Genomic DNA, 22,115 nt, shown 5'->3' on the forward strand with positions numbered 1-22,115 from the left:
ATTCTACTGCCCCGCCTGCCACAGAATTGGTGCAGGTAAGAAGGGGACAATGAAAATGTCCATTGACCTCGGATAGGAATTTCTGGTCTCGCTCGGGCGAGGCCGTAAAATCATGTCCTACGTAATTTTTCTTTAGTTTTTATACTATTTCTCATCTTTTTTGTCAACGGTAGCTGCTTTATTTGTGAAATAGAGCTCTTGATCCACTGAAGAATGTAATGATCCTGTTTTTTGAATACCACCTACTATTCATCGGTTATTTTACCTGGTACCCATTTTGACCAGAGACTATTGTCAGTCTTTCGTCGGAAGCCTCCGACATCATCCGCGGCTGGGATTCGCCAGTGCCGCTGCAATGAATGGCTGAGTGTCAAATTCTCCATTCTCGCTGGCATCAGGGGTGGGATGAACAAGACCAGAGAATCTGCCCTTTGTCTCATCCCTTTAAAGTTAGCTGTAGTGATATCTCAAATCTTAGCAACAAAGTGTTAAGTTTCTCCTTTCCAGACGGGTATTAAATTTGATCATATTACAATCACTTTTTGCTAAATTCTCCCTTAATATTAAATTATTAATGAGATCTTGCCATCTTTGTAGAGTTAGGGTTAAGATTCGGGGCATTGCCCCAAAAAACTATTTCAAATGGATTCAGGAAATTCACAACTTTACCTTTCCAACTCCATCTACTCTGCTCTTTCTAGTTTACATGAAAATTAAAGTTTCCCATTATAACAACTTTGTTATAAACCACTCTAATGTCTAAATTTATACATTCTGCCATTATATTACTGCTATCAGGAGGCCTATGGATTACCTCCATTACAGTGTTAAGTTCCCTCTTATTCCTTCATTCTATCCACAAAGTCCCAGTTGATTGCTTCCTCATGCCTCTATCCTCTCTTACTAATGTTGTAATGGTATCTTTAATCACTAAAGCTTCTTCTCTTCCTATTTCTCTATCCTCCCTAAAGACCTGGAATATTTCACTCCCAATCAGGAAGCCAAGTTATTTTATGGTATTTTATTGCAATGTTTTAAGTGATTTAAAACAAAATCCTTGCTGAAAGCTGGTCTGTATTTTCTGTCTATTAATGCATTTTTATGGCATTAGAATGACTCATATTAAAAATTGAAAAGCTTCTTCAGTTGCAGAGTTCTTAAAAGTGAAGTACCTGATGCGCATGAATGATGGTTAGATAGCTTGAAACCTGAATTTCCATACTTAAATGAAGAAGTTATGGTGATAGTCTTCTACTTTCCTTGGATCCAGATTCTTTATCCTCATTTTTACTTTCGATGGGTGGGATCTTGAGCCTGCATGCTCCATGCATGGGATTGCCAGCAGGGGTGCAAAACCCGGAGAAAGTGGAAAATTGCGCATCTCACTCGTGAGTTTTGCAATTTCCAAGTTTCCCCGTCTCTCGTAGTTGACGTAATCAGGGGTGTGAACCTGATTTTAATAGGTTTTAATCAATTTAAATATAATATCTTGTCGCCTCGTCATATTATCCCCCTCATTAAATATTCATACCACGCCGACGTGACATCAGATGCAAACTTGTTGAGGGGATCCTGCTGGGGGTGTTAAGGTCAGTTTAGCCCCCGAGGGAGAGGGACATGGCCAGGCAGTGTACCAACAATGCCCCCGGCACTGTCCCCAGCGCAGGTTGGCAATGATTATGGGGACAGGGTGGGAATACTGGCAAAGATCTTGTGTGCGGGGGCAGGTATGCTTGTCTTCCATTCGGAGTGCACTTTAAAGATGGTGCCCCAATCTCAGTGCAGCCATCTTTGTCACCATGACTGGAATCAACCTGCAGCAGATTTTGCCATTTCCCATTTCCCCACTGGACTAAACTTCACCAAATGTTCCTTGAACTTCCATTTTATTCTAGTTTCTACCTGCTTCCCCTCACACCCATTCCAAGCAGATCTCATCAATGAACCTACCCCACCTGAATTCTGGTGCCTTAACCCTATTTCCACCAAACTGCTCATCAGCCAACTTTTCTTCCTGGCCTCAGTGTTGGCTGATATTGTTCATGTTTTGCTGTCCCCAGACACTGCCACCATAGAATCCCCACAGTGCAGAAAGAGGTCATCCGCCCATCGAGTCTGCACTGACTCTCCGAATGAGCATCTTACCCAAGCTCTCTCCTATGTCCTATCCCTGTAGCCCCATGCATTTACCATGGCTGATCCACCTAAATTATACATCTTTGGACACTAAGGGGAAATTTAATATGGCCAATTCATCTAACCTGCACATTTGTGGTCTGTCACCTTCTCTTTCAAATTTGCAACAATCACTCCTCTCCTCAAAAACAATCCTTGACCACTGTCTTTGCAAACTAACCACCTCCTCCATTTCCAATTTCCCTTTCCTCTCCCAAGTCCTTGAGCATGTTGTTGCCTCCCACATCTGTGCCCATCTTTCCCAGAACTCCATGTCTGAATCCCTCCAATCAACATGACTGTGACTAAGGTAAATAATTCTTCCTCATCTCTCACGACTTCTTTGAATCCTTTAAATCCATTGTCCAGCCGGGTGAGATAAATCACTCTATCTGACTGTAGCCAGTGAATCAACTGCAATGGCTTCTCTTCCCAGTCCTACACCATTATCTCTGGAATCTCCCAGGATCTATCCTTGGTCCCTCCTCTTTTTCACCAACAGGTGCCCTCAGAGATATAGAGAACGATTCTCCGACCACCTCAGACAGCCGGCTGGAATTCCGATGCCCCGCAGAATGTGACGTCGGCCAAAAACTGGTATTCCTGATGGGCGTCAAGGAAACGGGGATTCACCCAATCTGCGCCGCTGGCCCCAATTGGGTTCATTCCTGTGTGGTGTGGGTGGGTTAGCAATTATCCGTGGCTGGGGGGGGGGGGGGATGCCCCTCTTTGGCGAGGGGTTGATCATGCTCCCCTGGACAGTTGGAGGGCCACCATTTCATTTTTTGGGGGAAAGGGGCCTGTCTGTGAGCATGGTGATTAGGACATCCTTTAATAAGAACATAAGAACATAAGAAATAGGAGCAGGAGTAGGCCATCTAGCCCCTCGAGCCTGCCCCGCCATTCAATAAGATCATGGCTGATCTGAAGTGGATCAGTTCCACTCTTACCAATCAGGAATCCAACTATCCGTGATTTAAACATATTCAACGAGGTAGCCTCCACCACTTCAGTGGCCAGAGAATTCCAGAGATTCACCAGAGGGTGCTCTGGTCTCGGAACAGCGGGGCTGGTCGGCGTGTTGGTGAGACGCATTCCTTTGCATCTTTCAGGTGCATAAATCCCACCTGAAAGACGCTACCAGCGCAAACAGGAAACATTTTTGTTTTCCCGCCAGCGTGGGCACTTTAGCCTGAAAACGGGAGAATTCACCCCATAATTAAAAAGAATGTCAGGGTCTACATGTATGCAGACAACAGCCAGCTCTACCTCACAACCATCTCTTTTGACTCTCTAAATGGTCAAACTACTTCAGTACTGGATAAGCAGAAATTTCCTCACACTGAGTATTTGGAAAACTGTAGCCATTGATTTTGGTCCTTGTCTCATAAACTCGACCACATAGAGCTTTCAATTAATTCCTCACCCTGCCAACTGTCTGAGACTGAATCATGTCGTTCACAAACTTGTCATTTTGAATCTAAGACAAAATGACAAACCTTTGGTCATCTGTTCTGAAGCACATAGCTGACCACATGACCAAGAACACCTCCACAGCATCATCCAACTTTACCCCTGCTTCAAGTCGTCTGCTGCTCATTATGCCTTTTTTACCTTGAAACATGACTATTCCAACACACTCTTGGCCACCTCCCACATTCTACCCTCCATAAACACTGCAGCCTGTGTCTTAATTCACACAAAGTCCCTTTCGCCAATTACCCATACTGGCTGACTTAAATTGGCTCCAGGTTGAGCAATGCCACAATTTGAAATCTCTCATTCTCACTAGCAAATTCTTCCATGGCCTTGCCCCTCCCCATACTGCAACCTTACCATCCTCCAACATCGCTATTCTCCTCCAATTCTGGCCTCTTGAACATCCCCAATTTTAGTCACTTCACCATTGGGGGCCATGCATTTAGATGCCAGGACTCAGAATTCTGGAATTTGTTCCAGAACTCTGGAACAAGATAGGTTTCCAAGGTAGGAAATATACAGTAAATGGCAGAACCCTTAAGAGTATTGATAGGCAAAGAGATCTGTGTGTACAGGTACACAGGTCACTGAAAGTGGCAAAGCAGATGGAGAAGGTAGTCAAGAAGGCATACGGCATGCTTGCCTTCATTGGCCGGGGCATTGAGTTTAAAAATTGGCAAGTCATGTTGCAGCTTTATAGAACCTTAGTTAGGCCGCACTTGGAATATAGTGTTCAATTCTGGTCGCCACACTACCAGAAGGATGTGGAGGCTTTGGAGAGGATACAGAAAAGATTTACCAGGATGTTGCCTGGTATGGAGGATATTAGCTATGAGGAGAGGTTGGAGAAACTTGGTTTGTTGTCACTGGAGCGACGTAGGTTGAGGGGAGACCTGATAGAAGTCTACAAGATTATGAGAGGCATGGACAGAGTGGATAGTCAGAAGCTTTTTCCCAGGGTGGAAGAGTCAATTACCAGGGGGTATAGGTTTAAGGTGCGAGAGGCAAGGTTTAAAGGAGAAGTACAAGGCAGATCTTTTACACAGAGAGTGGTGGGTGCCTGCAACTCGTTGCTGGGGGAGGTAGTGGAAGCGGATACGGTAGTGACTTTTAAGGGGCGTCTTGACAAGTACATGAATAGGATGAGAATAGAGGGATATGGTCCCCGGAAGGATAGGGGGTTTTAGTTAAGTCGGGCAGCATGGTCGGTGCAGGCTTGGAGGGCCAAAGGGCCTGTTCCTGAGATGTAATTTTCTTTGTTCTTTGTTGTCAATACCCATTGCCCCTCCTCTCTCTGTCCCAGGCAGTTGCTCTTTTAAAATCTAGCTTTTTGACCATCTGTTCTAACATTTCCTTACATTTTGTTGTAATTCATTTATGGAAGTGGACATTGCTGGCTAGGCTAGCATTTATTGTCCATTCCTGGTTGCCCTTCAGAAGTTGGTGGTAAGCTGCCTTCTTGAACTGCTGCAGACCCTGAGGTGTAGGCTGTTAGGGAGGGAGTTCTAGGATTTTGACCCAACGATTGTGAAGAAATGGTGATATATTTCCAAATTCGGATGATGAGTGGCTTGGTGGGGAACCTCCAGGTGATACTGTTACCATGTGTCTACTGTCCTTGTCCTTCTAGATGGTAGAGCTAGTAGGTTTGGAAGGTGCTGTCTAAGGGACATACAAGTGTGTACCATCACTGTTCATCGGTGGTGAAGGGAATGAACGTTTGTGGAAGGGGCAGCAATCAAGCAGGTTGCTTTGTCCTGGATAGTGACGAGTTTCTTGAGTGTTGTTGGAACTGAACTCATCCAAGCAAGGGGAGACTTGTGTCTTGTAGATGGTGGCTAGGCTTTGGAGAGCCAGGAAGTGAGTAACTTGCATTAGGATTCCTAGCCTTTAGCTCAATGTATCGAATTTTGTTTGTTAATCATTCCTGTGAAGCTCCTTAAGGTGTTTTGTGATGTTAAAGGCACTGTATAAGTTAAAGGTTCTGTTGCCCCTTGTGAAATAACTTTACCATGTTAAACACTTGATCAGACCGTCCCTCAATTACTTAACTTCCAGAGATTTTAAAGCCAAATTTATGCAAGCTACTGTCATAATTAAACCCCTAAGCCCTGGTACCACTCTGGTCAATCTGTGCCTCACTCCCTCTGAGGCTAAAGATTCACAAGCCAAAGACTCACCCTGAGAAACAGCGGAAAACCACGACCATAATAGCCGACAGCGAAATAATCCGGAGTCGGCCGTAGGATTTTCATGATGTTTTCATAGAATGTGGCTTGCTGTTTCTGCAAGTAGGCAAACAGGAACGACAGTTAATTCTAAACCCAGCATACCATAAGCAGGAGAAAAAAAATGCTAAGAACTGCAATCAACTTTCTCGAACATTATGAGAATGTTTTAAGATGATTTAATGTTGGGATGCTTTATGATGATTCACTAGTCATGCTATTCCAGCATCCTTTCACTTTGGTTTGCATTATTATGCATTAATGTGAGAGAACGAGCCCACAGAGTCTTGTCTTTGTTCCAAGACAGCACATACCAGCTAGAGATAAGCCATGTACTTCCTGTAGTATACAAAAAAAGCTTGTAGCGGAGACAAAAGTTGAATAGATTATAAGGTGGGTAAATACCGAACAATGCAGGATAAGTGTTTTTCTAAGCTGTGAGCAGATGTAGCTTAAGGTAGCACAATTGCATAAGGATAAAACGTATTCCTTCCATTAGTCAGATTAACATCTCATGGGTAGACAGACGCCCACGAACACACTGGCGGCCTCCAGAGCGAGTATGTCAGGTCCAGAAAACCAGGTTGCATTATTCGCATGTCATCTTGTGATTTAATATGACACTGTGGAACAGTTATATGAAGTTTAATACTATTATTAATCAATGTAATAAACCATGTCATGAGAGAAACTACTCGTGCGTAGAATCATAAACGGAGTTATTCAGACCGAACTAACAAACCTTTTGTTGCAACGATAATCATTAAAAACATCGACCATCTTTACAATATTCAGCATGAAAACCCGCAGTTCCAGAGTTTATTCCTTGTGAACAACTCATGCCCCTGAAATCACCATTTTTCCAATATCAGCTTACACCCAAGGATCGTCCCAATTTCATAAAGACATGCTCAAACTCAGAATGGGCAAGAATTGGCATCAATCAGATGGTCTTATTTCCTTCTAGTTTGTTCTCAGCATGTGGGCATCACTAGCAAGGCCTGCATTAATTGCCCTTGAGGAGGAGCTGGGTTATTTAGTTCATCCTGAATCCTATTATCCCCATGGATAATACGTCCCCACAGCCCTGCTGAGTAGCAGGTTCCAGGATTTTCACCCAGCGACAATGAAGCAACAGCAGTCTATAAGTCCAAGTTGAGATGGTGTGTACAACTTGGAGGAGATCTTGAACCCGAGGGTGCTCTCGTATACCTACAGGCCCAGTTCTCCTGGTGAAGTTCATAGCTGTGGGTTGCTGTAGAAGTCTTGGCAAATTGCTACACTTCAGTTTCTTGTGACTCCCTTGAGAAATGACCAAGAACTAGTCTCGATGGGCCAAAGGGCCTCTTCAGTACTGTAAGACTCTTTAACTAGAGCATCAGCCAGCATTTAAAGAACCAGGGAGGATTAGCAGAGATGAGAAAATATATACTTCCGAATGTATAACTGGTGCTTGGCTTTAGCAACTCCACAATCTGGCGCTGAAGATGCAACAGGAGGTGATTAGAATTTTATTCACCATCCCACTCCCCAAACCCAGGTTAAAGCCGAAGCCTGTGGGAAAAGGCTTGCGTCCGGTGTTTGCTCTTTGGGTCAGCTAGGCAAAGGACAGCAGCAGAGAAATATCAAACCTTGGATCATTTAAAGGAACCACTTGACCACTGGCCCTTTGGAACACCTCGACAAGCCAGCTGCTCATGGGCACTTACCAAGTTCTGGCTGAGAAGCTCGTAGTCAAAGATTTCCATTTCAAACTGATCTGCCAGCTCTTTGCAGAGGTTCAGAGCTTCTTCCCACATCTGGAAGAGAAGCAGCATCCATCATCAGTAAGCAGCCACTGTACTGTGCCAGCTGGAAGTCTGGCCATTTAGAGAGGGTGGGAGAAGTGGAGGTGGTAGGTTGTAACACCAGTGAATCTTTCTATGATCTCTTTGTGTGTGTGTGTACTCAGATAATCCCTTCATGGATGACAGGGAATCTAACCGCCTACCAATGCTCCCAAACCCACTTTAAGGCTGGTCGTCAGGGGTGGTATTTTACCCTGAACATCATGACACCCTTTGGCATGCATCATCCAGCTCTTTGCCTTAAGAAGACTGGTGGCTGTTTTATCTGAACTGTCCTTGGCAGTCAGTGATGGGGTTGGAGTGTGGGCATCTAGGCCATGTCTGGGAGGGGTGTAAAGTCTAGGAGATTGAGGCTGTGATTGAAAAGCGAGAGTTGAGAGATCAGGGAGGTGGTGGGGTGCGGGGGTCGGCTAGGGAGGGCACGAGTTACTCCCATATCTCACAAGAAAACCTTCTACCCCAATCTCTCAGGCTCCCTAAGGCCTCCCACTCTCTGCCTCAATCTCTAAACCTTGAACTGGTTGTCACTGCAGTCCAGCACTGACAGACATACCATCTTTCAGACAAGGTGTTAGAACAAGGCGCTGCCAGTTCTCTCAGGTGGATAATAAAGATTCCATGACACTATTCAAAGAAGATCAGGGGAGTTCTACCCAGCGTCCTGGCCACTATCTATCATGATGTGGAGATGCTGGCGTCGGACTGGGATAAGCACAGTAAGAAGTCGCACAACACCAGGTTAAAGTCCAAAGTGGTGGCACAATCTGTATCTATCACAATATCTGTCACTCAACTGATATCATGAAAAACTGATTGCCTGGCCATTATCTTATTATAGTTTGTCAAATCTTGCCGTGTGCAATTTAACTGCTGCATTTATTACATTATAACTGTGATTACACTTAAAAATATTTAATTGACTGCACAGTTTATTGAAAGGTTGTGAGATTGTGAATGGTCCTATGCAAAGACAGGTTCTTTATTTATTTATGGCTTTCAATAAAATCTGCTTTATACATTGCAATGTATGCTATTTGGCCTGTTATTTGCCTATCTGATACAGTAAAAGGTGTTCCTTGGTTTTTATTCAGTGGGCTTATTATCTGCAAGAAAGGGTTTATTGCTGTGCTGCTGCATATTTGTTTATCACATGCTTCACATTCAAGGTCATGCTTACTGGGGACAGAATTCCTTTGTACTTAGCACAAAGAAGAAATACCTAGTGAGAGCATAATTGGGACACCCATGCAGACTGGCACATGTTGGGTCCAAAATTATCTCACCGCTGCTGGAGGTTCAATCTTATCCATTTGGCACTTACCTTTCCCTTGTCAAAGTAATTAATAATGGTTTTGTACAGATTTTCCTTCAGTTGCCGCTGTGTTTGGGAATCGTGAAAGTCTATTGGCATAACATGAGAGGTACATTGCTCATCCGACCACTAAAGTTTAAAAAAAAGAACACTGTATCAGTCCACCCACGTACAATGGTTCCATAACCTGTAGCAGGTGGTATTCTTTTTATCTTTCTCTCTTTTGTTTCAATGTTCTTAGATTCTCCACAGTTGCCCCGAATGGTGCAAGAGAGACCCAAGAATATTCTATCCATTTTTCTCCTCTCTCCACCACTTTAATATCACAGAAGGAGGCCATTTGGCCCATTGAGTCTCTAAAAGAGCATCATTTCCAGGCCCATACCCTTGCCCTATCCCCATAACCCTGCGCATTTACCACCTAACCTACACATCTTTGGACACTAAGGGGAAATTTAGCATGGCTAATTCACTGAACCTGCACATCTCTGGACTGTGGGAGGAAACCCACACAGACACAGGGAGAATGTGCCACTCCACACAGATTGTCATCCAGAATCAAATTCCTGATATGTCAAGTAGCAGTGCTAACCACTAGGGCACCGTGCCACCCTTGATCCACAGTGCATGGTTCTGCACCACACCTCCCCACTACTGCTACATCTAATGATTATAGTGAACCAGTGCTCGAGATAATTGGAGTGTTAAGCGGTCTTTCCCATCATGGAAGGCTTATTGGGAAGCATTAGTCATTACATCTTTAGTCCTTTATTAATGCCTGCCTGGCTGTAGTTTGCTGGCTAACTTGGGAGCACTGGGTGTACCTTCTCTAGAAAGGAGGAAAGTGAAAGGACTCTGCTAGTTAACAAAACAATCGGGCCTGTAGGAACTGGCTTGGAGGGTGGTTTCCTACCTGTGGGATGTCCTTCTCCACCACTTGGGCAGTATGGTGGTGTAGTGGTTAGCACTGCTGCCTCACAGTGCCAGGGACCTGGGTTCAATTCAGGCCTCGGGTATCTGTCTGTATGGAGTTTGCAGGTTCTCCCTGTGTCTGCAAGGGTTTCCTCTGGGTGCTCCGATTTCCTCCCACAGTCCAAAGACATGGAGGTTAGGTTGATTGGCCATGCTAAATTGTCCCTTAATGTCAGGGGGATTAGCAGGGTAAATACATGGGGTTATGGGAATAGGGCCTGGGTGGGATTGTTGTCAGTGCAGACTTGATGGGCTGAATGGCCTCCTTCTACACTGCAGTGATTCTATGATTCACTTAGCAACTGTTAACTGAAATTGGGAGGTGTCATTGTGGGGAATCACAGGCACTTGCCAAAACTCTTCAGACATTCCATGGTAGAGCTCTCCTCCAAAGAATGACCCCAAATGAAATGCCATTGCTGATGACACACAAGATTTCTCAGTTAAGTGTGGATGTTGAATATTAATGAAGATCACTGAAGCAACTTGAAGATTGTTCAAGATCAGGAGGCAGACTTTACAGGAAGGCGGAAAAGTCAGCCCCTGAGCTAGGGGCTGACTTTAAATCCAGCTGCCATGCAGCAATAATACGCTATAGGTTTCTTAATTACTCAAGAGTTGGACCTCTGCCCCTCAGGGACAGGTAGTCCCATCCTTGAGAGCTGGGGCATCAGCATCTCTCTACCGATCCTAGCTACTGCTTTGAGCATCTTAAATAGGCAGTTGTGGTCATCTCTTACTCCTCTATATCCCAGGCGTTATGGGCATTAGTCAATGTCATCGGTCCTCCTAATGCAATCCTTTTTAGCCCTGGTATTATTCTGATAAATCCACACTGCACCCATTCCCATATCTTTCCTGAGGTGCGGTATCTAGAACAGAATGCAGTTACTCTACATACATTCCAGCTGTAAAATGTCTTCCACCTCAGCTTACGCCATGCTGTTTGGCAGGAAAGCCAACATTCCTTTAGCCATTTTAATGACCTTTTAACTTGTCCACTAGCTTTTAGTGATGTATTTTAATTGAGGCTCTAAATCTCCGTGTTCATCTGCAGTTTCTAGCTTCTTGCCATATAGAAAATATCTTTGGTCTTTCTTGGGTCCAAAATGGTTGACCTCACACTTTCGCCACATGAACCTCCTACCTGCCACGGTTTTTGCACGATAGTTCATCAAATGGCACATTTGGATGGGAATAGTTAGAACATTGGCTTATTTCCCACCTTTACACTCAGCATTGTGCATTTTCACATTTAAACAAGAAGTTCCTCACCTTCAGCAGCTTAGCATGCAGGAGGAGTGTGTAGGCAGCCTCGGTATAGTTGTCACAGTCCAGGTGCAGATCTCGAAGCTTATACAGATATCTGCAGAGCACAAACAAAACAGTGAGAAACACTGAAGATTACTGTTATTGCTCTGTAATTACTCAGCTGTAATTAACTCAAAGGAAAAAAAAATAGTAAATGATTTGAATTTGGAAGGTTGCAGTGATCGGTATTGTCAAAATAACATCCGTTAGTGCACACAATTGTTCCCAAGGGATGGAATACTGGGATGATGTTTGGTAACAAGGCTTTGTAAAGACTGGAAATTACTGCCAGTGATGTTATTGTGTGAAGGCATGGCATGCTCACATCAAGGACCCCCTGCCCCCAACCCCCCTCCATTTATTTTAAATGGCTTATTGCCTCCATTAAAATGACAGAGAGGGGAGTTTATTCTGAATGCACTCAGTGTTTCTCTGATGACATCAGTCAGTGTAATTTTCAGTAAATGTCTTTGCTTACTCTGGCACCCCGGTGCGCTCTGTGACACCGTGTAGCACTTATTTCTGCAGTGGGTTTCTTTCAGCTCATATCTCCTGTCCTGGATTTTTATCATCTTATAAATGTGCATTGACATCTGCTCCTTTATTCTCCCCTCTGATCTCATCCTTTCTCTATCTTTCCTTTCACTGTCCCTCCTTGTCCTTACCCCCCTCGCCCCCACCAATGCTTTTTTTTAGCCCCTCTAATTTCTTATTTGGAAGGTAGTAGACAGAAAGTGAAAAGAAAGTCGCCATATTCTCAGAGGACCATAGACTGCTCTTCCCTTTGGAGAGAGAGAGAGAGCTAACTGGTGATAGCTTATCCTGAGGGTCACCATACCTCAGGCAAGGGGCAAGGTTGAGAAGGTGGAGTCTTCATGAATAACCTCAGCCGGTATGGGAATTGAACCCGTGCTGTTGGTGTCATTCCATATCACGAACCAGACATTTCAACATATGTGCTAAATCGACCCCCTTGAGACAGAGAATAGGGGCTAAAGGGTTTGAGGGGATGTGACAACTAGTGCTCACCGAGGAGCTGGACTGCAGGAAAAGCGAAAGTGGAAATCTGAAATAAAAACTGAAAATGGTGGAAATACTCAGCAGGTTGCTAGGCTGCATCGGTGGAGACAGAAACAAGAGTTTACACTTCTTCAGGTCGATAACCTTTCATCAGAACCCCTGATATCCTGACAATAGGCCATTGACCTGAAAGGTTAACTCTGTGTCACTCTCCACAGAGGCTGCCTGAGAAAGTGAGTATTTCCAGAATTTTTCGTGAATATCTATAATGTGGAACAGAGATTAGTTATCTAGGCTTACAGCTAACATTGTTTGGTGGCACAGTAGCTATCTCCACTTTCTGAATTCCTCTTCTCTTTTATGCCTTTTAACCACCCTTGTTTCTATTCATAAAATCCCTATAGTGCAGAAGGCCATTCAGCCCATCAAGTCTTCACCGACTCTCTGACAGAGCATCTTACCTAGACCCTCTCTCCTGCCCTATCCCCATAACCCCACATATTTCCCATGGCTAATCCATTTAACCTAAACATCTTAGGACTGTGGGAGGAAACCAAAACATCCGAAGGAAACCCACGCAGACATGGGGAGAACATACAAACTCCACACAGGCAGTCACCCAAGGCCAGAGTTGAACCCAAGTCCCCGGCGCTGTGAGGCAGCAGTGCTAACCACTGTGCCCTTCTCTTTTACATCCTCAAGACCTTACATCCTCTTTTCTTGTTTCCCCCCCTCTTTATGTTCCTCTCTTGACTCCCCTTCATTCTCCCCTTCTAGCTCCATTTGCTTTACTCCAGGCTGAGTGTCCATCTCCTAGTTCCCCTTAACCTTATTGCCACTTCCCCTAACACAATTTACCCATTTTTCTATATTTCTTGATGTCCTTATACACAAAAATCCATCAATCTCGGTCTTCATTTGCCCTTGCATCTGTTGGAGGGGATAAGAGAATGAGACTTTTCCACTTTCCTTTGTGTGTGGAGGTACTCACTGATTTCATGTCTAAGTGCCCTGACCATTTAAGCTTGTGCGCCCTTAGACTTAACTCCCCACCAGAGGAAGTGGCCTCTCTGTGTCCACCCTGCTGATCAGATTACCACCACCACCCCGCTCTCTCCCCCCCCCCCCCCCCCCCCCCCCCCGCCCAACCTTCTAGACTCGAGGACTGCAAACCAAATATACACCATTCTCAGAAATTAACTCCTTAAACCTTGGTAAAATACTGGCAAAACTGTGAATGAGCCCTATAGCAAGAGGAAATTTTGGAAATCTAAGCTCAGTCAGAAACCAGAAAGAGAAAGGAAAGATCAGCTCTTACTCTTTAAAAAAAACTGGGAAACTAGGGTATATCCAGCATTTCCTGATTATTAGTCAAACATTGCCTCTTCTACTTTATTTCCACCGACTTTTCATCAATTTTGTGAAGAATTGGGGTTTCTAATCAATCATCAATTGGTGTTTAATTGTATGCATTATTGAACTCCTTCCATGGAGGTGTACACAAATATTTGATATTCTCGGAAAGCCAGCACTTGTTTTTCTATCAAATTCTCGAAACCAAAGCACTTTACAGCAATGGAGTATAGCCGCTGTTACAATTCAAGATATGCTGTAAAGCATGGCAAACTCCCATTATCAGCAATGTGATAATGACTGGAAAATCTATATTTGTGATGTTGGTTCAGGGAAAGTGTTGCCCAGGACACTGGGGAACTAGAGCTCTCCTCTTTTTCTTTAAACAGTGTCATGGTACCTTTTATATCCCTCTGAAAAGGCAGATGGTTTAGTATCTCATTTGAAACCGTAGAATCTACAGTGCAGAAGGAGGCCATTTGGCCCATCGAGCCTGCACCGACAACAATCCCACCCAGGTCCTATCTCCGTAACCCCACATATTTACCCTCCTGGTCCTCCGGCACTAAGGGGCAATTTATGAGGCATCTCTGAATTAAATATTGTGCTGGAGCACTGGTCTCAACTGGGTGGCACGGTAACAAAGTGATTAGCACTGCTCCCTCACAGCGCCAGGGACTCAGGTTCAATTCTGGTCTTGGATAACTGACTATATGGAGTTTGAACGTTATCCCTGTGTCTGCGTGGGTTTCCTCTGGGTGCTTTGGTTTCCTCCCATGGTCCAAAGATGTGCAAGTTAGGTGGACTGGACCTGATCAATGTGCAGGGTTGTAGGGTTAGGGTGGAAGAGTGGGCCTAGATAGAGTGCTCTTTCAGAGGATCAGTGCAGACTCAAAAGGCCAAATGGTCTCCTTCTGCACTGTAGTGATTCTATGGATTCTATGTGCTCAAATCTCTGGGGTGGGACTTAGGAGACAGAGTGCCCTGTGGTGTCATGCCAGAATCACCTGATTGACACCATTGTGATTGGCATTTGAAGATTCATAGTGCGAAGTTAACTGTCGAGCTGGGATTCTTCATACAGCTCAGTTGGGCTCAGCATGTGTCAGTCTTATGACACATTACATGAATGGAAGGCGAGAGAGATGGATGGCAGGACTGTCAGAATTAATGTGCATTGTTTAAAAAATGATTTTCTCATGGCTCCCTCCTCCTTCACTGAAGTTGTGGATTCTTACTGTGTTACTCTGTCTATTGCCCTTGGTGTTTCACCCAATTGACCTTCTTTAAGTGTGCACACCAAGACAAGGCTGTTAAAGCCATGGAGTGCATCACAGCGCTTCCGAATCCTACACTCCTCAGCAATGTTATAGAAGAGATCATTGTGATCAAGACAGGAAAGCACACCCAGCATGATGTTTTGCCTTGGAAACTATAATCCTGGCGTATCCCAGATGCCGGCTGACAGGAGGATAAGGGTGGGGGGCCCTCGAGATCTCCAGGCTTCGAGACCATTGGTGCACAAGCAGCCGGGGTGACAGCAAAAGTTTCATGAAACAAAATAAATGCATGGAAGCACATCTAATAAAGCACAGGAACTGACAGGAAGAGATGACAAATTAGTAAAAGATTTCACTTCCTTATGTTTAATACCTAAGAGTGATTACAAAGCAGTAATCTAATTGAGAGGCTCCAATTACATTAGAAAGCATGGTAGCAGAACTCCAATATGTTCCACCTGAGCACTGGAATTAGATTATTGTCTTTGTGTAGCAATCTTATTGTTATATAATATACATGGTTTCAGTCTTATGTGGGAGTTTAATTTTGATTTTGGATGGAACAGCCTATGATTGCCAGCTTAATCACCCCGACCCAGCACTGTAAGGTACAAACAAGACCTGCTTGGAAATAGGGGCACAGATACTGAAGGTTTGATCAAGAAATTATTTGCATGTGAACATTGGTGAACAGGAAATGGTTCTTCAATTAGCTTTCCCCTTCAATATTAAATATATACATCCTCTATATCAATCCAAGTCCCTATATAATGAAAACTAGTCCAGGATTGATGCCAGTTGTCATCACAAAGAAGGTTAACAGAAGTGGACAGCTTTTGCCAATTTTGATGTCCTTTCTCTTCAGGACAGGTTGGTTTAAAGTCTGGAGGTCATGGATTTGAACCCCATTGCACAGATTTGAGTCCTTCATCCAGGCTGACAGTCCAGGGCAGTGCTGAAGGAGTGCTGCACTTATGGAGGTGCCATCTTTCAGATGAGACATTTAATCAAGATCCTGTCTGCTTTCTCGAGCTGATGCTAATGATGCCATGACATGTTTGAAGCGAGCAGGGGAATTCTCCAGTGTCCTGCCCTACACATACCCTTTATCCCTGAAAGAAAGGGGTGGCACGGTGGTTAGCATTGCTGCCTCGCAACGCCAGGGTTCGATTCCAGCCTTGGGTGGCTGACTTGTGTGGAGTTTGCACATTCTCGCCATGTCTGCGTGGGTTTCCTCCGGGTGCTCCAGTTTCCTCCCGCAATCCAAAGATGTGCATGTTAGGTTGATTGGCCATGCTAAATTCGCCCTTAGTGTCCCAAGATACATAGTTTAGGGGGATTAATGCGATCAATACATGGGGTTACGGGGTAAGCTTGGGTAAGAATTGGTGCAGACTCGATAGGCCGAATGGCCTCCTTCTGCACTGATTATATAATGACTGGGGCTGTGAAAGGCACTATCCAAAAACAACTCTATTTTTCCCCTCCAAGGTGAATCTTTCAGACGTCCCTGCTCACTGGCAGGTCTGGGACACATTTAAGTGACCATCGTCCATATGTGACTCTGGAAAGTGTCAAGAGGCACCACAGAATCCATACAGTTCAGAAGGAGGCCATTCAGTCCATCAAGCCTGCACTGGCTCTCCGACAGTGCATCTTATCCAGGCCCACACCCTGCCCTAACCCCACACATTTACCCCACTGATCCCCCTAACCTACACATCTTGGAACACTAAGGGGCAATTTAGAATGACCAATGCACCTAACCCGCACATCTTTGGGTGGGTGCCCATTCATGGCCCAGCATCTGATGTACATTGCAATATAGTGATATCCTTGGGGTAGAGAACATTGAAAAAATATATGTAGTTTGTGCTGAATGAAACTTCTTTTCATTTTACAGCACCCAGCCTCAAGCAAGCTCAGGTCACTCAACCAGACTCTAGTGAAGCTCCCTCAACTCTGAACCACAAAAGTGGCTCAACCCTCCACCCCCAACCCAAAACCCATCCCAACAGTTCTCAATATTGCACCTGTGGGAACACTCCCCCTCCCACCATTTCTCACACTGGCCTCACTGCAGCCTCCCTGTGTCAGATTACCAATTGTACCTGACAGTTTGGTGGTATAGATCAGAAACCACTAGAGCAGGATCAGGACTGACCTGCCCATTTCATATAGAGAAAAGATGAATTCAACCCAAACCATCACCAGAATTTCAACTCAAGCTCCAGAGGTGAGTGAGCAGCGTTGAGAGGATTATTCACTTCCTCTGTCCCTAAGAAGGAGTTGATTCTTTGGTCTGTAAACTAAATATTAGACCAGACAGTATCTTTATCTATAAGACTATACTTAGTCTTGGAAGTGCTAGTTATACTGCAGTTATTTGTGTTTGTGAGACTAAGGTTCAACTAGGAGAAAACAAATAACTAATTCCATGATGAGTTGCAGTTACCTTTTCCTGGTATCACAATGGAGTTTGAGCTTGTTGTTGATGTTACATTGCCAATCGATTGATGCTGGTCAAATAGCATGGTGACCAGACAGTGGCAGATGAGCAATAGTGTGGAATTATTTTGAATGCTCTATGTATAGTGACTTGAATCCCATGAGCAGAGAATATTGGACCCCACAAGCCTTTAGATGCTGAGCAAAGATGTCTACAGATCCTGGCCGAAATTCTCCCGTCTTGTACACTCCATTCTCATTGCCAGCGAGAATGGGGAATTTGGCGCTCAGCCAAACCCCTGTTCATAACAGCGAGACCAGAGAATCCCAGGCATGGGTGAGTTTTGAAAATCAAGCCCCCTGAGTCTTGATGTCTTCAGGAAAAGGCTAGAGATGCAAAGGCACACTAATGAGCTAATCTGAGTTCAGTTAAGAGTCATCTTGATATGGGGGGGAGGGGGATGGGTGGTGGTGGTGATAGTGTGGGAAGGTGGGATCAGGGTATTGAATTTGATGATCAGCCTTGATCATAATGGATGGTGGAGCAGGTTCGAAGGACTGAATGGCCTACTCCTGCTTTTATTTTCTATCTTTGCCTCAGCTCTCATGTGCGCTCTCTTGATCTCTATTATTTATTGCATTCCAAATTTGAACTTCAAAACAACTCTCAGACTCCATACTGCTGCTTATCCACAAATATAACCCCAGTGAAGAGATTATGGGAATCAGGTGTCATCTCACAACATTCAGTGAAATATGAGCCTGCAATGCTAAGCTTGTAAAGAAGACAGATTGCATAGTCATGACTGAACATTATTATTTACCATACCTTATGTACATCTCTTCCCGGTTAATATCCTTGTAGAAATTCTGTGGCAGAAGCAATAACATGTGGTTATTTAAACAGCACACACAACTTTAACTAGCTTTAAAATCTTGTGGGAGAGTTCAGCCACAAGGCTGGAGTAGACAATAGCATGAAGTAGGTCTGCAAAGAGAGAAAGCAGGTTAATGGTTTGCATTCAGTTTGTTCTTAAAAAGCTAAGCAGACTATCACTTCTGGTTTTTCCTCACACATGGGGAAAGATGCCTAAGTACTTTAGTTGGGTATGGCTGGGAAGGATACAGGGAACATGAGCTTTAAGTTTGTAGATGTCCAGATCACCAACAACCTGTCCTGGTCCCCCCATGCCGACAATATAGTTAAGAAAGCCCACCAACACCTCTCATTTCTCAGAAGACTAAGGAAATTTGGCACGTCAGCTACGACTCTCACCAACTTTTGCAGATGCACCATAGAAAGCATTCTTTCTGGTTGTATCACAGTTTGGTATGGCTCCTGCTCTGCCCAAAACCGCAAAACTACAAAATGTCGTGAATGTAGCCCAATCCATCACGCAAACCAACCTCCCATCCAATGACTCTGTCTACACTTACCCCTGCCTTGGAAAAGCAGCCAGTATAATTAAGGACCCCACACACTCTGGACATTCTCTTTTCCAACTTCTTCCGTCGGGAAAAATATACAAAAGTCTGAGGTCACGTACCAACTGACTCAATAGCAGCTTCTTTTTGATTTGATTTGATTTATTATTGTCACATGTATTAACATACAGTGAAATGTATTGTTTCTTGCGTGCTATACAGACAAAGCATATCGTTCATAGAGAAGGAAATGAGAGAGTGCAGAATGTAGTCATAACTAGGGTGTTGAGAAAGATCAACTTAATGCACGGTAAGTCCATTCAAAAGTCTGCTGTTCTTGAGTTGGTTGAACGTGACCTCAGACTTTTGTATCTTTTACCCGAGGAAAGAATGTGGAAGAGAGAATGTCCGGGGTGCGTGGGGTCCTGAATTATGCTGGCCACTTTGCCGAAATAGCGGGAAGTGTAGACAGAGTCAATGGTTGGGAGGCTGGTTTGCGTGATGGATTGGGCTACATTCACGACCTTTTGTAATTCCTTGCAGTCTTGGGCAGAGCAGGAGCCATACCAAGCTGTGATACAACCAGAAATAATGCTTTCTATGGTGCATCTGTAAAAGTTGGTGAGAGTTGTAGCTGACATGCCAAATTTCCTTAGTCTTCTGAGAAAGTAGAGGTGTTGGCGGGCTTTCTTAACTATAGTGTTGGCATGGGGGGATCAGGACAAGTTGTTGGTGATCTGGACACTTAAAAACTTGAAGCTCCCTGCTTCTTCCCTGCTGCCATCAGACTTTTGAATGGACCTACCTCGCACTAAGTTGATAATTCTCTACACCCTAGCTATGACTGTAATACTACATTCTGCACAAGCTCCTTTCCTTTTCTATGTATGGTATGCTCTGTCTGTACAGTGTGGAAGAAACAACCTGATTACAAAACTAAACCCCAACAACCTGTCCTCCTGTCCAACCATCATCAGTAAAATATGAAATGGACAGATGGGGAGTTGACAGAAATATGTTTTCACTTGTTTCTGTCAACTTGTTTTACTTTCCAATGTATATTAATATATGTGACAATAATAAATCAAATCAATTCAAATCAAAACAGGTTTTTGGATGGAAGGAAAAAAATTGTGGATTAGAAAACGAGTTTTAAAGAGGATTGTGGAGCAAGAAGGCTGGTATCAATGCAGAGCATTTACTGGAACAGCTTCCCAACATCTCTGTCCAGTACAGTCACTAAAAGACTAGTCATTGATGATGGAACCAGGAGTAGCCTGAGGAGAAAAGGATGGCTTTGGAGGTGTAGAGTCTGGTTTAGATGACTGTGGTAGGGTGAGGTAAAACCACATGGACATCCAAAAACAAATCCAGGATTTTGGAGTCTGTTTGAAGAGATGCTGGAATTTGGAAAGGAATGAGCTGGCGTGGAAGATGTGACTCAATTGTAACAAAGGCACGATATTTGACATTCTGACTGAGTTGTAATTTGTGGAGCCAAGAAAGCATTAGAGTCACCATGGTTGAAGGTGGCCAAGATGGGAACGAGGATTGTGGCAGTTCTGGAGATACAAGAGTGAACCAAATGAATGGAAAAAAACAATATCAGGGAAAATTTCAGAGTCAATTGTGTTGATATCAATTCAAACAGGCAGAGAATGAGTTCAATGTTTAATGGTTTGTAGATAAGTTGGAAAGAAGTGAGAAAGTCCTAGAATGGGATCATATTCATCCCAGAATTCCTTGCATTATTTAGACACTTTATGAGTTAAGAAACGGTTTGTTTTTGGACTAAGAACAAAGAACAAAGAAAAACACAGGAAACAGGCCCTTCGGCCCTCCAAGTCTCTGCCGCTCCTTGGTCCAACTAGACCATTCGTTTGTATCCCTCCATTCCCAGACTGCTCATGTGACTATCCAGGTAAATCTTAAACGATGCCAGCGTGTCTGCCTCCACCACCCTACTTGGCAGCGCATTCCAGGCCCCCACCACTCTGTAAAAAAACGTCCCTCTGATATCTGAGTTATACCTCGCCCCTCTCACCTTGAGCTTGTGACTCCTCGTGATCGTCACCTCCGACCTGGGAAAAAGCTTCCCACTGTTCACCCTATCTATACCCTTCATAATTTTGTACACCTCTATTAGGTCTCCCCTCATTCTCCGTCTTTCCAGGGAGAACAAGCCCAGTTTACCCAATCTCTCCCCATAGCTAAGACCCTCCATACCAGGCAACATCCTGGTAAACCTTCTCTGCACTCTCTCTAAAGCCTCCACGTCCTTCTGGTAGTGCGGCAACCAGAACTGGACGCAGTACTCCAAATGTGGCCTAACCAGCGTTCTATACAGCTGCAACATCAGACTCCAGCTTTTATACTCTATACCCCGTCCTATAAAGGCCAGCATAACATATGCCTTCTTCACCACCTTCTCCACCTGTGTTGCCACCTTCAAGGATTTGTGGACTTGCACACCTAGGTCCCTCTGTGTTTCTATACTCTTGATGGCTCTGCCATTTATTGTATAACTCCCCCCTACATTAGTTCTTCCAAAATGCATCACTTCGCATTTATCCGGATTAAATTCCATCTGCCATTTCTCCGCCCAATTTTCCAGCCTATCTATATCCTGCTGTATTGTCCAACAATGTTCATCGCTATCTGCAAGTCCAGCCATCTTCGTGTCATCCGCAAACTTGCTGAGAACAACAGTTACACCTTCTTCCAAATCATTTATATATATCACAAATAGCAGAGGTCCCAGTACAGAGCCCTGCGGAACACCACTGGTCACAGACCTCCAGCCGGAAAAAGACCCTTCGACTTCTACCCTCTGTCTCCTGTGGCCAAGCCAGTTCTCTACCCATCTTGCTACCTCTCTTTGTATCCCATGAGCCTTAACCTTCTTAACCAACCTGCCATGAGGGACTTTGTCAAATGCCTTACTGAAATCCATATAGACGACATCCACAGCCCTTCCTTCGTCAACCGTTTTTGTCACTTCCTCAAAAAACTCCACCAAATTTGTAAGGCACGACCTCCCTCTTACAAAACCATGCTGTCTGTCACTAATGAGATTGTTCCGTTCTAAATGCACATACATCCTGTCTCTAAGAATCCTCTCCAACAACTTCCCTACCACGGACGTCAAGCTCACTGGCCTATAATTACCCAGGTTATCCCTGCTACCCTTCTTAAATAACGGTACCACATTCGTTATCTTCCAATCCTCAGGAACCTCACCTGTGTCCAACGAAGAGACAAAGAT

The 22,115-nt window shown here is 44.3% G+C and overlaps 1 protein-coding gene across 1 annotated transcript in view; it reads right to left on the reverse strand.

Moving 5' to 3' along the window:
- Positions 1 to 22,115, reverse strand: part of LOC144505239 (dedicator of cytokinesis protein 2-like) — a 618,318-nt gene that overhangs the window by 108,764 nt on the left and 487,439 nt on the right. The window contains exons 36-40 of the mRNA XM_078231263.1: positions 18,255 to 18,295; positions 11,289 to 11,379; positions 9,051 to 9,170; positions 7,592 to 7,681; positions 5,835 to 5,939 (exon numbers count right to left, since the gene is read on the reverse strand). Of these exons, the coding sequence (XP_078087389.1) occupies positions 5,835 to 5,939; positions 7,592 to 7,681; positions 9,051 to 9,170; positions 11,289 to 11,379; positions 18,255 to 18,295 (447 nt within the window). The remainder of the gene's footprint in view (positions 1 to 5,834; positions 5,940 to 7,591; positions 7,682 to 9,050; positions 9,171 to 11,288; positions 11,380 to 18,254; positions 18,296 to 22,115) is intronic.

The sequence above is a fragment of the Mustelus asterias genome, chromosome 16 (assembly GCF_964213995.1).
Source record: "Mustelus asterias chromosome 16, sMusAst1.hap1.1, whole genome shotgun sequence".
NCBI classification, from domain to species: Eukaryota; Metazoa; Chordata; class Chondrichthyes; order Carcharhiniformes; family Triakidae; genus Mustelus; species Mustelus asterias.